The 15,096-nt window shown below is 36.4% G+C and overlaps 1 protein-coding gene across 1 annotated transcript in view; it reads left to right on the top strand.

The window, feature by feature from the left end:
* The window catches only part of PLRG1 (pleiotropic regulator 1), a 16,178-nt gene extending 1,523 nt beyond the window's left edge, over positions 1-14,655 (top strand). Inside the window, exons 2-15 of the mRNA XM_009329843.1 lie at positions 132-238; positions 478-620; positions 1,674-1,727; positions 3,346-3,439; positions 3,876-3,966; positions 4,163-4,264; positions 6,519-6,611; positions 6,948-7,097; positions 7,219-7,320; positions 7,839-7,941; positions 8,548-8,656; positions 10,273-10,412; positions 13,237-13,430; positions 14,450-14,655. Of these exons, the coding sequence (XP_009328118.1) occupies positions 132-238; positions 478-620; positions 1,674-1,727; positions 3,346-3,439; positions 3,876-3,966; positions 4,163-4,264; positions 6,519-6,611; positions 6,948-7,097; positions 7,219-7,320; positions 7,839-7,941; positions 8,548-8,656; positions 10,273-10,412; positions 13,237-13,430; positions 14,450-14,509 (1,542 nt within the window). The 3' untranslated portion in view covers positions 14,510-14,655. The remainder of the gene's footprint in view (positions 1-131; positions 239-477; positions 621-1,673; positions 1,728-3,345; positions 3,440-3,875; positions 3,967-4,162; positions 4,265-6,518; positions 6,612-6,947; positions 7,098-7,218; positions 7,321-7,838; positions 7,942-8,547; positions 8,657-10,272; positions 10,413-13,236; positions 13,431-14,449) is intronic.
* The last annotated feature ends 441 nt before the right edge of the window (positions 14,656-15,096 follow it).

Genomic DNA, 15,096 nt, shown 5'->3' with positions numbered 1-15,096 from the left:
AACTAAATAGTGCTGTATCATCTAACAGTACTGAAGTCTGAAATGGCTACTCAGTTCAATTTATGTTTCCACTTTCAATTTTTCATTTAATTATGTCCAAATGTATTTAAATATTCTTTTCGTTATTTTAGGAAGTCCAAAAGCATTCTGTGCACACGCTTGTGTTCAGATCTTTGAAGAGAACCCATGATATGTTTGTAGCTGATAATGCCAAGCCCATCCCATTAGATGAAGAAAGGTAAGTACTGCGATTGGTGAGTTACTAGTATGCCTCAAAGTTTCAAATTACGTTAGTGATTGCTCCATCCAAGTCAGAAGTTCAGATGTTTCTGTAGAGTTAACAGTGTAGTCTTGAGGGAAGAAAAAAATGTTAGAACTGTAAAGTTAGTTGTATAAAACATTCTCTAAAGTATTTCAAAACTTAACAACAATTCAAAACTCAGATTTAATCAGGATTATGCTTTACTCTTCCAACAGCCACAAAGTAAAGATGGCAGTCAAGCTGCGTACAGAGTACGGCTCAGTGTTACACATGCCTACTCTTAAAGAAAACTTGAGAGAGAAAGGAGGCCCAAACGCCGGGGATCCTTATGGACACAAACAGTATTCTGGAAATCAAGGTTAGTTTGCTCTTAGTGGTATATTTGTCCCTTCTTTTGTAACAATCTCACTGATGTAAAATCTGAAGAATGCAGTCCGATGTTGATCCATCGGAGATAAAGAAGGAAATCAAAAAAACATTTTTTTGTTGTTTGGTATTTTTCTTGCTAGGGTCCACAGGAGGTAGTGATTCAGAACAAGAAGAAAGTTTGTTTTAATGAAGGAGTAATAGGGTGCCGTGAAATTTTTACAGTAACTCATTAGTAAAATGAGTAATTTTTATGGTAACATTAGTGTGTGCTGTACTTAGGTGCTAGAAAGAGAAAGATCAGTAATGTATTTCTCCTTTTTACAAGTTCATGATGGTCAGGGACATGCTCTTTTGTTGTTTTGGGTTTTTTCATTTTTTTCATAGAATTTTTTCAGACTTCCTTTAGCTGTGCAACTATTAAACAAGGAAAATCTTATATTTTAAATCTGGGGGTTTTTTCAACCTATCTTTGGTTATGTATAAAATGTGTATGTATTAGGTAGACTCCATACAGAAACTTCTAAAGAATGCCAAATGCCGCCTTATTTTAGTTGAGATTTTTTTTTTCAAGGTACTTTATTTGGAAGTATGCTGAGAGTAAAAGATATTGAGAGATAATGAAAAATACTTCAAGAAAAGAACGTTTTTCTTTTCCGATACCACACAATCAATTGTCGTGACTAGCTTAGGTTTCAGACACCCATGCTGTTTGTGTACTTGAATCCTTTTCCACGATACCTACTTCAGAAGGCATCTTTGGCACTATGAAGATTTTTCTCTTGAGAGAGAGTACCTCTTGATAACAAGTGGTATCACCATTTTAAAAATGTTATTTTACTCTTGAGTTTTAGAAAACTGAGGTAACCAGAACAAATGGAATTAATGAAAATAAGAAATGTCCAAGTGTCATACACTAGAAGTGATTGCTTGTTTCTTCTGCTGTGTATGACCTGCTCTGTTTTGCTATATTTCCTGTTTGAGTGCATCATTTGCAGTGCAGTATAAAATGTAATCATTAATATGACATTTTGTTGCTCTTTAGGACAAGAACTTGAGTATTTGATAACTGGTACACATCCATACCCACCTGGTCCCGGTAAGTAAAATTCTGTGAGTGTTTGCCTAGGATTTTTGCCTTCCTGTAAGAACTAGGCGTTCTCCATCCTGGCAGGAGCAGGCTTCCTCTTGCTGTAAATCCATAGGTGACAGTAGTGGGAAATGCCATTGAAGTCTTTCATAGTATTGATGCAGGGAGTTTTGTGGCTGATAAATGTTCTGGGATAGGAGGAGGATTTAGGTACACATGCAGTGTCTTCTCACTAAGTCGTGGTGGATGTGAGCTTGCTGTGAGGCCGTCATTCATTTCTATGAGTTTTCACCTCCCATGGTAATACCATCACAAAAATATTCTAGGAATCCCCTCCCTGATACTGTGGTCCCCTTTCTCTTGGAGAGCTTGCCAAGATCCACAGATCCCTGGTGCCTCCACTGTTGTGGCAGAGCTGCTCTTAGAATTTTGTTGTGAACAAGGAGGGGGGGTCCAGCTAGAAGGAAGTTGAATGAAAAGAGGGAATGTATCCTGCTTTTCATCACCAGAGCACAAAGGTGTAGGTATCGCCACCTTGCTCTGAGAAAGAGAGATTAGGTCTAGTAATTTTAGTGTCATTTGGTTTTGTCTATGCTTGGAAGGGTTATGTTTCTGTGTTGTGACATTGGCCATTGCTAACTGTCACTGTTATTGATCGATCCTGCTCTCTCCTTGTAGCAGTTTCATTTTAGCTGCTGATCTTGCTGTTAGTGCTTAAGTTTATTACAAGTATGGTGGGAAATGTGTTGTGGCTTGATTTGTAAGTTAACAAATGTGAGTGGTCAGTGGACCCTCAGCCATTAAAAAAATGTACGTAGTTGACTGACTGTGGGGACAAGACTTGCTCACAGAGGTTTTCTCAAGTTCAGTGTTCTTTTAATAGAATCGGATATATCATGGTTAAAAATTAAATTTCTTTTGTAGTTGTTTCTTATTTTAACCTGGGCATCTCACTCAAATTCTGTCTTTGTTGTCAACTGCCAGAATTTTGGTTAGGAAAAGAAATAGAGAAATGGGAGTGGAATAAATTTACCAGTCTACACCAAAACTACACTTTGCAAAGAGTTTTTAAATTTTTTTAAAGTGTGATCTGCTGTTCTTAGGATGAGGTTATAAATTGTAAGTTGTAGTCTGAAATTCTCACTTTAGTAGGACTAAAACTTTTGTAGTTCTGGCACCACTGCATGATGGCAACCACCACATAGGGCTGGCATAATAAGCTGCACTAAAGGACCTAAGTTAGCAAATACTTCTCAAGATCATGTTTGTTGCTGTGATGTTTGGATTTCCATAGTAGTTGAAGCTGGATAAAAAGATGGACGCTGCTCCTGGTTAGACTTTTTTGTTTCCAATGACAGAATCATACCGTTTTCTACTCTGCAAATTGTGTGCCTATGTATGTAGTAGAATCAAGATGGAAAGGATTTTGGCCAAAATAAAAATTTCAGTAGATTGGACTCTCATGTGAAAAAAAAAATCATTGAATGGTGGGATTTAGTATTACAGGGGTGTGACAAGCCCTTGTTCAGAGGTGTACGTGTATGTATATGTTTGTATAATATACTTTTCCGTATTTCCTTTTTAATAGAGTTGTCTTTGCTTTTACTGTGGTTTTCTTTTTTTCAAGGTGTGGCTCTGACAGCAGATACTAAGGTCCAGAGGATGCCTAGTGAATCTGCAGCACAATCCTTAGCCGTAGCACTTCCTGCTTCTCAGTCCAGGTACTGCTGTGTTACTTCATTGATGCTTTCGTAACCTATGGGAATTTCAAGGCAAAACGCAGAAGTCAGGATAAGAGCTGCTTTGAGTATTCTGAATATTCTAATTTATAAAATGTTTAAAGAAACTACTTTTAGCGTGGCCAGGCATCATTTTTCTGTACGCATTTTTTTCTTAGATGTCATTAGAGGCAATGGGCAGACATTGGAACAAGAGAAATTCTGTTTAGATGCCGGAGGAAAACGTGGGGCTTTGTTTGTTGGGTGTCTTTCACCTTGAGGTGATCAGGCACTGGAACAGGTTCCCCGGAGAGGTTTTGGAGTCTCCATCCTTGGAGGTGTACAGCACTCGACTGAATGCAGCCCTGTAGTACCTTATCACTTCCTCAGTGAAAGACAAAGTTGATTCCAATCCATCAACCATTTTCATTCAACGTAGGTTGGATGCAAATCGGACAGCTGCTGGCGTGGGTGATATTTACAGGCATGCTGGAATATCTGAGCGTTCACAGCCTCCTGGGATGTCTGTGGTGAGTTCGTTGCACATTTAATGTGAAAAGTATGTAGCGTTCACCAGATTGCTTCTGGATTCATTTGTCTGTTGTGTGGAGATCTCCTGACTGACTAAATTTAATCAGTGTTGAGATGTCAGAGCGAGAAGGCTTTAGGTTTTAGGCAAAGAGGTAAGTTACAAAGCATAAGAGTAACCTTCCTTTTAACTTACAGGCTATGGTGGAAGCTGGTGGAAACAAAAATTCTGCGTTAATGGCAAAGAAGGCTCCAACCATGCCCAAACCTCAGTGGCATCCACCTTGGAAACTGTACAGAGTAAGTTACAAATGTGTGACATGAACATGCATATGAAAGTAAATGAATATTTTATGTTCTATAAAGACCTCAAAGCATAATTTTTGCTTCTCATTCACAAAAATGAAATCAAATGAGAAGTGATCACAACTAAGTTGTATATGCCCACTGTCTCCTTAAATAACAAAGAGATTAGATTACAAACATTTTTATTCTATTTAGCAAATTATTTTGTGAATATTATTATTACCCTTTTGTTTATGTAGGTTTAGCTGTAGTATGATAAATTCATTAAAGAGTTTGTTTTTTCTTTTCTAGTCAGATTCTTTGGTAGAGGAACTCAAAGACAAGGTGCAAAATTTGAAACTAATAACATGCTAAAGAAATACTCTAGCAATGTTACATAATGAAATTGTCTGCAAAAACATGTAAAGGCAGTCAGCGTCTGAGTCAGCCAGACTTCTTTTACTTGCTATGAAAATGGGGGAAAAAAAGTGCTAAATACTTTAATCACAAATTATCTTTGCAGTTTAGACTGCTTGACTTCTAGTCTTGTTTTTGAATTAGTCTAATTTGCCTTTTAATTTTCTTAGGGAATAATAATAGCCGTTCCCCAAAAAATCTCATATCGTCTTTAAGCATTTTGGTGATGAGCGTGGCAGGGTAGCTGAGTTGAAGGGAAATCGCTAAGCTTATGTATTGGTTCAGATCTCATTAACTTTTCAGGTGCATCTGTTTGAATGTGTACATATTTTATTTTTTCTGCGAAGAGGCTGATTCTTACTATGAAATTTAAGCAATTTCATGTTTTGTCTAAGAAAGGGTGAATATTATTTTAGGAATGTCAGGCTTTCCTGATATTTAGAGATCTCATGCTCTAGTATCAGATTTGTATTGTCTTAGCATCGTTCATCTAAATATAGCACCATACGTAGGTATTTAGATCTTCAGAAGAATCCTGAATGCTGTATTAGTCATAAATCTTAAGGCTAATCTTAAAAAGTAACTTGAAAAACACTTGAGCTCAAAGGAATATATAGGTATTCTAAATACAGCAGTGTTAGAACATGCTCTATATAAAAATTAAGACAAATGTCAGTTGAAAAAAACGGCACCAAAATAAACCCATGAGAGATTCATGGTAAACAAATGAAAAATGACTACTTGTCATGACCTTTCAGAGAGGCAATGTAAATACAATTCATGTCACTGTACTAATTCTACATGTCAACAGTTTTAGTGGAGGTTGGCTGTCAAAATCCGTGCTCAACAGGACAAAAGCTTGTTCAAGCAATTCAGAAGTAGAAGCATAGCTGGAACACCAAATGTGGGCTTCATCTGACCTGTTGCTTAAGGTCTACATTTTAACTGGCCTTCCTAAGCTTGGTTTGAAGTCATTTGTGAAAGATGGAGAATTGAAATAGGTCAGATAATTTATTTCTTAGATATCTGCCCTGGAAATGCCCATTTCTTTTCCTAGACTATGAAGAAATCTAGACAGCTATCTGAAATATGTGTAGCTGTGGTCATAAGAATCCACTTTAGCTTTCCAAAGTATTTCTGCTTTATTTCTGCCTAAGAACTTTTGGTGCGTTCTAGGTTTTTTGCAATGAGCTGTATGACAGTACATGAAGAATGATATCCAGTGAAACCAAATACGGGTTTTGATTTTAGCTGTCTGACTTTGGCAAAATTAGGGAAACAGAAAGGCTGCTGTTAGCAAGCCATGTATTGGTAGAGCTTTTCTTGTGAGATCCGTCTCCAGTATTTTGTTACCAGAAAGTTTCCGGCATACTCATATTACCCCTTATTTGGGGAAAAGGAGGTGGTGGCATGCTTTAAGAGGTAGCTATTATATGGCAATGTGATTTAATAGCCAAGATTTTATATAATTGTTCTTTAACTATTATTGTATAAGCACTCTACAGCAGCGTAAGGAACTTGTGCTTAAATACAGTCTTTCTCTGCAAAGCCTCAAGTGTTGAGCCACAGTATTACAGACTCTCAAAGGATTTGAAAAAGTTGCTTGTAGGAGCAGGGTCTTTTTGTACTGCAAGTTCCCCAAGTCTAGCGTATGACGTGAATTTCTAGTAGTCTCTTCATTTAACTAAAGTAGAAATCAAGCTCTCTTAAGATTTAATTTCACATTTGACCTTTTTGGGGAGCATGTGTTTCTTGGTGAATACTAACAAATTCCAGTGTTGGAGAATTAAATTATATTGACGGATGTATGTGTATTATTTCTGATTCAGAAAAATTTTTGTTTTTTCTAAAGGTTATCAGTGGTCACCTGGGGTGGGTGAGATGTATTGCAGTAGAACCAGGAAATCAGTGGTTTGTTACTGGCTCTGCTGACAGAACTATAAAGGTAAGAGGTCAGAAGAAATCACTAACTAAGTTTGGGGGTGGTTTTTTTTTCCTCCTATTTAAGAAAGTCTTCAGCCCGTGGAAACAATTTATTGGTTACTGCTTGCAGAATACTGAACTGCAGAACACTTTTTCTTACCTAGTCATAAAGAATTTGTGGAGTATTGCTACTTCTTGAGATTTCATTTATTACATGGTAGTAGCTGGAGAGCAAACCTTTATGTTATTGTAAGTTTTAATTTAAAATGCAGCAGGATCAATTACATCTGGGCTGTTTACCCAGACTATTGCTGTGTAGCTTTTGCCTGTCTACCTCAAAATGCCTATTTTGATGCAGATTTGGGACCTTGCAAGTGGCAAATTGAAATTGTCTTTGACGGGACACATCAGTACTGTACGAGGGGTGATAGTAAGTGCAAGAAGTCCATACCTCTTTTCTTGTGGAGAAGACAAACAAGTGAAATGCTGGGATCTCGAATACAATAAGGTAAGCTGTAGTTTCTTTAATTGGAATTAAGTGGTGGCGGCAAATATAAAAATCAAAGCATTTAGAATGTTCTTTCAAATATCCAGTTAGTGTGTGTGCGGTTTTTTTTTTATTCATCTAGGTTATCAGACATTACCATGGTCATCTAAGTGCTGTCTATGGTTTAGACTTGCATCCAACAATAGATGTCCTGGTAACATGCAGCAGAGATTCAACAGCACGAGTAAGTATAGCATTGTTAATGTTTTAACACCTTGATATGTCAGTGTGTTTCATCGTCTTCCTTTTGTAAAAGTGAATACTTACCAAAAGTTAACATGAATCAAGATGAAAACACTAAGATGATTTTCATTAACTTTGTCTTCCATTGTTGGTAAAAACTGAAACCCAAATACACAAAAATGCAATGTCACTTCAGGAGAATGTTTTATTTCTTAATTTAGTAGGTAGACTACATAGTGTATATAGGATCACTTTCTTCTATTTAGAAGATGGTGTGGTTTTGTGGTGACTAAGTTATCTGTATGTCTAGAAATTCAGTGGCAGGCTCCTTGCTCCCCTTGAAATTTACCAGCTGAGGCAGTTGTGTGATGAAGTGTTGGATGAAAAAAACAACCTAAATACCATTGTTTAATCTGTAGAACTATGGCAAGGGATTCATGTAATCAATGACAGTGCCTAAAATACATTGAATATGTACCTGTTATTGACCTCTGTGACCTATTTACTGTGAATTCACAGATTTGGGATGTGAGGACAAAAGCCAGTGTGCACACGCTATCAGGACACACAAATGCGGTAGCGACCGTGAAGTGCCAAGCTGCAGAACCACAAATTATTACAGGTATAGTAGGCATGGTTTCACGAGTAACGCGATTGTAAAACCTAATCATGAATGTATTTGTTCAGTAATTATGTAAGGTTCATAATGTTATCTTTGTTAATTTATTCAATTTCTCTTACTAGTTTTTTGTTGAAAATGGGGCATTCAATGGTTATTTCATACTATTAATGGTATGTTTAAGCAAATATAGCTATGCATTGTTTGAATGTTATTTCTGCGCTTCCTTTGTTTCTGGTGTTTACATTTTTTGTTGTAATACGTATTGAGACTTGCATTTTCTGTGATATTTCACAGTTCTCCTCAATTCAGTTAAGAAGTGTCTGGTACCATGGTTAAACATAAAGTTCATCTTCTTTCCCATTATGTCAAAATCTAGCTTTGTTGTGTAACTGCTTAGGTCTCCTTGAATTTCAAACTGCATAAAAAGACTACTACAACCCAGCATCTTTCTCATCTGAGGCGGCATTAGTATCATATTTTTGTAGCAAACATTAATGATATTTTTGTCTCTTTCACATATAAAGTTTTGGCTGCCTTATCAAAATAATAACGACGATAGAATCAATATGATGGTTTCTACTATTTTTCATTTACTTTTCATTGCAGGCAGTCATGATACTACCATACGGCTCTGGGATTTAGTGGCGGGAAAAACTCGTGTTACTTTAACAAATCACAAGAAATCTGTAAGAGCAGTAGTGCTACATCCAAGACAGTAAGTTTTCCTCATTCTTGTACACTTTCACAGTTCATAACATTGGGTGGTGACAGAAAGCCAATGTGAGTGATGATTTAGAATGGTAGGGCATAATAATGTGAAAAACTAGCGAGCTTACAATGCTGTAAAAATGTACATATCAGTTGTCAAATACTTTTACCACACTGATTGTGTTCCCCAAGTATTGGCATTGGTGTACATTAGCAATCCTGAGAATGTCTTATATCCCACAGAATTTCTTTTGTACGTGCCTTCGATGCAGTCCTTGAGAAATCAACGACGCTGGGCTTGTAAGGCTAATAATAAATATGTAACTGAATGATTGTTAGCACAAAGTGAAGTAGTTTTGTAAAATGGCATATGTGTGAATAATGCTAAAGGAGACAGTGATTAATACAAAGGGACTTTTTTAATATGTGCTTCACTGCACAAGACATTTCAATATAACTGGCCTTAAAAAGAGACTTCTTGTGAGTATTTAATCTTTGAAGCAGGTGCTGCTGGAAGTGCTCTGAATTTAGATGCATCAACAGTTGCCTGTTTGGATAAATCCCCATTAAAACAATGGAGAAGAGTAATTCACAGAAAACTGTGAAACAGTACTTCTGCACCTTCAGTATTTTAAAACTAAATTCTGTCAGTGCAGAAATTAAGAATCTTTGATATGAATAAATTCTGATCCAATCTGTGTGCCTGAAAAACTGTAAAAGTCTTATGATATGCCTGTTAGCTATAGCAGAGAAAAACTGTAGTTTTACTTATATTCTGCAAAAAAAAAATCTGGTTTCAGGTTCGTCAATCATACCTCTTTGAAAAAAAAAAAACTTCAAGTATTTTTCTCAAGCAGTAGCAACTGTCAGCCTAGTATTTTTTAATATTTCAGTACTTCTATTTTTTTTAATATTCCAGTATTTTTTTCTTATTAATCTATTTTTTTAATTGAAGGATCTATTAAATAGACAGCAAATTGCTTAGACATTGTGGCAGTTGAAAATATTCCTACAGGCTTTTGTATGTGCTACCCAAATAACCTTGTAACTGCTGGCACATGTTAAAATGAGGGAATTGATTATTTTAGGATAACTCAATAAAATAAATTCTTTCATTGTTTACTTTTTTGCAGTGTTTTATTGTTGGTTGTCTAGTTTTATTAGCCAATACTGGGGTTCTTGTTTGGAACTTTTTTGCAGTGTTTTATTGTTGGTTGTCTAGTTTTGGAAGACTAGCCAATACTGGGGTTTTTGTTTGGAGTTTGCTGCTTTTTTTTTTTTCTGATACCTTTGCTGATGATGCCCTTCATACCCGAAAATTTGCCAGAGTAACAACTGACAAGAACTTAATGTGCATTTTTAATGTTTGTTTGCATATTAACATCCTATATGGCATAGGATTTATAAAGTTTAGGTAGTCTATGGAACAGAAAGGAAACAGTAGAAGTAGGTAATTCATGACTTCATAAAATGGTTTCATTTTATATGAAGTAAAAATGTCAGAAAAGCAGTTTTAGTATTAAGTAACTTTGCAACTAGCATTTAACAGTAGTTTCAATGAAGGACGTTTGCTATCCCTACAGCTATTTTGAACTTTAATATACTGTGCTTATTTTCTTTCAGTTACACATTTGCATCTGGTTCTCCAGATAATATTAAGCAGTGGAAATTCCCAGATGGAAACTTCATTCAGAACCTCTCTGGTCACAATGCTATTATCAACACACTGGCTGTAAATTCCGATGGTGTTCTGGTCTCAGGAGGTAAAAATGAGAAATATATGTTCATATTTCCCCTCTCCACTCCCCCACATATATATGGCTGGAGGTCCATAGACGAAGATGCTTGCTGAGCTCTCCTTTATCTAGGCCTATACGCCTGCTACAGCATACAACTTCATTTCATAGTGAGTAGGGCCACTTTTATTTTCTTGGATGCTACTGAGCTGCGTGCACAAAAATGTGTTTAAAAGGACTTCTAATCTGCAGCAGGGAAGATGTTTCCTCTTCTCAGTTGGCTGTTGCTGCAAGACTTCAGAGTCCATCCTCTATGATCTCCTGATCATTAGTGTCCCCTCGGGAGTGGTGTGGAAATTGGAAGCTGCTTGGGAGACATCTGGTTCTTTGCTGGCTGCTGTCTTAGTAACATGTTGATGCAGTGAGAATGGATAGAGGTTATAGAAACATCTTGCTAAAGCTTGCTGTACCATTTAAATATGAACTCTTCCCTGTTTTTTATGCAGCACAACCGCATTGGTTCTGTTGTCTCAGTTTCTTGCACGCATTCTCTGATGTTATCTTTGTATCATTTAAAAGACTGACAGCTAATCTCCAAATTTTGTTTGGCTCTGTGAATCAAAACCATGTTTACTCAGCAATATTATATGTTCAAGTGTTCTGAAATTAAGAAACTAGCCACTTGGCTCCAGTGCCTATGGGAGGATTTTGTGTCTATTGTGACACATCAATTTAATTCTTTCACTCAAAAGCTTCAAGAATTTAATAATCATCTGATACATTAGAGTGTTGTTAGTGGCCTGTGAGCCCCCAAAACCTTGGAACTACTAGTTTGTATTTATTTATCTGTTGCGGGGGTAGGAGGAAAATCCTGAATGCTTGCTGTATCTGATCGTGAATAATTTTATGTAAGAACATTTATCTCATTGCAGGTAGCATTTTTCTATATATTAGTTACCCAAGCACTGTAATAAAAATATTTAGGTGAAAGTATGTCTTACCATAACCATAATCTGTGATGTTTCTGAGAGTTTTATGTTTGTACAAGACAAAGTACATATGTAGACCTTTTTTAGTGACAAGCTTTTTTGAAAGTAGCTTCTAGAAATCCCGGCTGAAATCAGATCTTTTCATTAAGGCACTGTGCCTACATAGTAGGGAGATGGTAAGTGTGTTTTTAATGTAGACGCTGTTATAAACAGGAAATGAGTAAATAGTGTGGAAAAGGAAGTGCTAATTTTACAGTTTGAGAGCTGAGCTCTAGAGAAACAGCCCAAGATTGCATGGGAAAACAGAGTTAAAGCAGGAGGTTAAACCCAGATCCCTGAGGTCCTAGTCCAGTTGGTTAACACGAGATTGTCCTGGGAGAGCTCTAGCAGTCAGAGGAAAGTGAATTAAGAGGCTAGACTGTATTGCTTCACATAAGTTGCAGAGCCTGAGTTTTCACTTCTTGGTTTGGCCTGTCTAATCTTTTGGGTAGCTGTAAACAAGGATGGGACTCAATTCACAGCATCACACATGGTAAGAGACAGTTTAAGATGGGTTCCATGAGTTTGCAGAAGCAGATACTTACGAAAAACATTTCTTTGTTTGTAACAAGAGCATAACAAAAAAAAGTAACAGTTAAGTTACGCTTTGGAACACTGAAATGCATTTGGTCCCGTTTGGTCCCATGTGCTCTTGGTCCCATTTGATACAGCCTATTCTGTGGGCTAGGGATGTGGACTAAGATGGAAATGTGCTAAGCAGGAGTTGGAAGATAGCTAATTATATTGTCGGCTTACCCTGGTTATGTTTTCAAGTATGTATAAAGGAGGGCCTTGATTTTAAAATTTGGATAAAGCTCTATTTGACAACTGGCGCATTCATAGTGAGAGCAAGAACTTGACAAAATACTGGACTGAGCTCATATTTCATTCTTTATTATTTTGAAGACACTTCTAGCAGGCCTTTGTAGGACTTTTTTGTGTTAGTAGTAGTTGCAGCTTTAGAAAAACTTGTTCCTTCTCCACCTGAAAAACCCTGTCATTTTAGTAATATTATTTGTGACTTTTTTAAAAATTAACATTTGAATATTGATTCCTCCCCCTTTACATCCTCATGCTATCTACAGAAACTTCAAAGAAGTTGATGCTGAATTAAAATAAGTTGAGGTTACCTTAGAGTATTTTACTGTAGAAACACCCTTCTTGAAACATCTGGATTTCTTGTCTAGCTGGCAGCTGTTGAGAAATTTTTAATAGATCTGTTTTGGCTAGACAATGCTTTGGGAGGGGGTTGTGTTTCATAACTGAAAAATTGCTTTGAAAGCATCCTTCTGAATACAGAGTTCAGATTGCTGTGAATACCCTGATGCCAGTAGCAGTAATACTGGCAGTGGTTTAAACTCTGTTTGAAATAAATGTTTGCAAACATGAAGCCTGTGTCCCATTACAGACTCCTTAATGGCTGTAATCTGTTTAACAGGATGATGCCTCTTTGTTCAACTTTAGTGGAGCTACTGAACTGGGAGCTTGATACTCAGAATGCCAGTCCTATTAATGGTGCTTCCAAAGCAACTTGCTGCAATTGCCTCGTGATGTAGTGTATCATCTCTGTGGGTTATCTGATGCAAAACTGGATGAGATTCTGAGGGAGAGATTCCATCAGCCTTCTTAAACAAGATCAGCCTTTCTTAACTAAGAAGGAAACCAGTAGAAAATGGAAAACCTTGTAGGGTGTACTGAGCTATTCTACATGAATGTTATAGCTAATGTATTCCTGATGTATTAATTAGTTGTTCATGATACTGCTTTTAGAAAACCCATAGAAATTAACTGGTTAAAATACTAAGTATGTTTGTTTGTTTTAGCTGATAATGGTACCATGCATCTTTGGGACTGGAGGACTGGATACAATTTCCAGAGAGTACATGCAGCTGTACAGCCGGGCTCTTTGGACAGTGAATCAGGAATATTTGCTTGTGTCTTTGACCAGTCAGAAAGCAGATTGCTAACTGCTGAAGCTGATAAAACCATAAAAGTATACAAAGAAGATGATACTGCGGTATGTCGAAATGTCTTTTTAACGTATTTTCATGAAATCAAAAAATTTCAAACAAATGTTACACATATCAATAAGGGACCTGCACAGACTTGTGTAATCCATTCTACTGAAGTTTGAAAGCAGTGTGTATGTAATAACGTTAAGAGGACAGCAGCTAGTTTCTGCACTCCTAATTTCTTATTAACTGCTATAGCACAAGCAAGTGTCAGGTCTATCAACTCTTCTGCAAAAGTCTTTTGTGATAAAGTTTGGAGAAATCTTAATACAGTAATGTACATTGTGTTTTGAAGCCAGTAGGGGATTGTGTGTGATTGTATTGATTAAAACATGGGAATTAGCAAAGAGATTACATTTTGAAGATTTATTGTAGTTCTGTATATGATCTAGATTAGTCATTTGCCTTGAAAGTTTTTAGAGTTCAGAGTAAATAGCTTATTTTCAAACTGCTATTCTCAAATCTGAATCCATTGACTAATGGAGAAGACAATAGATTATTGTATAGTTTATCAGAGTATGTCTTCAATATAAAGAATATAAGGATTTTTATTAAACCTTGGAATTCTTGCATTAATTAGACTTGGAGCAACTCTTAGATACAAAGGAATAAGGAATGTTTTATCCATTTTGCAGTTGGGCAAACTGTAGCCTCTATGGCATCTGCCAACACTGATGTAGATATTGCTGGAAGGACTGTCTCTGGAATTCCTGTTCCTGTGCTTTGATCACTACAATGCTGTTTCTGAAATGCCGTTGGCAACCTGATTTTTGTCCTTGTTGCAAAATGAAAAAAAACAAACACAAAACCAAACAGAACAAGTCTTGTCATGTACTTCAGACAGTGGGATGATAAAAAATTTCATTTGGGTAAATTAATTGCATAGTAGCTTAGGTAATTAGAATGTTACATATGAAATAGAGTGTATATATACTATGTGAGTAATATTTTAAACTAAACGCAAATTACAGGTGAATTTCAAGTTAAAAATAATCCTTATGAGATTCTTCTTTTTTCCCTTTAGACTGAAGAAACTCATCCTGTCAGCTGGAAACCAGAAATCATCAAGAGAAAGCGATTTTAGTGCGGCAACATACTTACGCTGTAATTTTGTTTTGGCTTTCCTGAGAGCATTCAGTCACATTTTGTCCTGCCTAGAACAGCAGAGCAGGAAGTCAGCTAAGTCATTGCTATTTCAACATGTTTTATAATAAATTTTATTTCTCTTTCCTTTTGTCTTTTTTGGTGTGATCCCAGCAAACCAGTTGCAGCTGTTAACTTTCTCTTTGTGGAGCACGTATAGTTCATGAAAAGGGTAGAGGTGCAGGTGCTTACTTTTTTATATGAATCTATTGAGTGTAAGTCTAAAAATATTTTGATGAGCCAGGTTTTCTGAAAGACCCTTGCTTGACTCCAAATGTTAATTGCAAATTTATGCATAGAAGCCATCTACTGGAAATTTCTTGAGTGACACTTTTAGATTTTAGACCAGTATTGCTTACTGTACATATGCTAAGTATATACTGTAATGAAACAGTATATATACTAAATTACAGAGTAATAGAGTAATCAAGAAAGAAGCAGGACAATATAATAATAATAATGTAGTTTGCTTTATAAGCACAGCCACTGAGCATTGCCAGTGCTGTGTTATTGAATGAAATGGATCTT

The sequence above is a fragment of the Pygoscelis adeliae genome, unplaced genomic scaffold, assembly GCF_000699105.1.
Source record: "Pygoscelis adeliae isolate BGI_AS28 unplaced genomic scaffold, ASM69910v1 Scaffold67, whole genome shotgun sequence".
NCBI classification, from domain to species: Eukaryota; Metazoa; Chordata; class Aves; order Sphenisciformes; family Spheniscidae; genus Pygoscelis; species Pygoscelis adeliae.
Note: the sequence above shows the minus strand (reverse complement) of the source record. Positions and strands in the feature narration are given on the sequence as shown.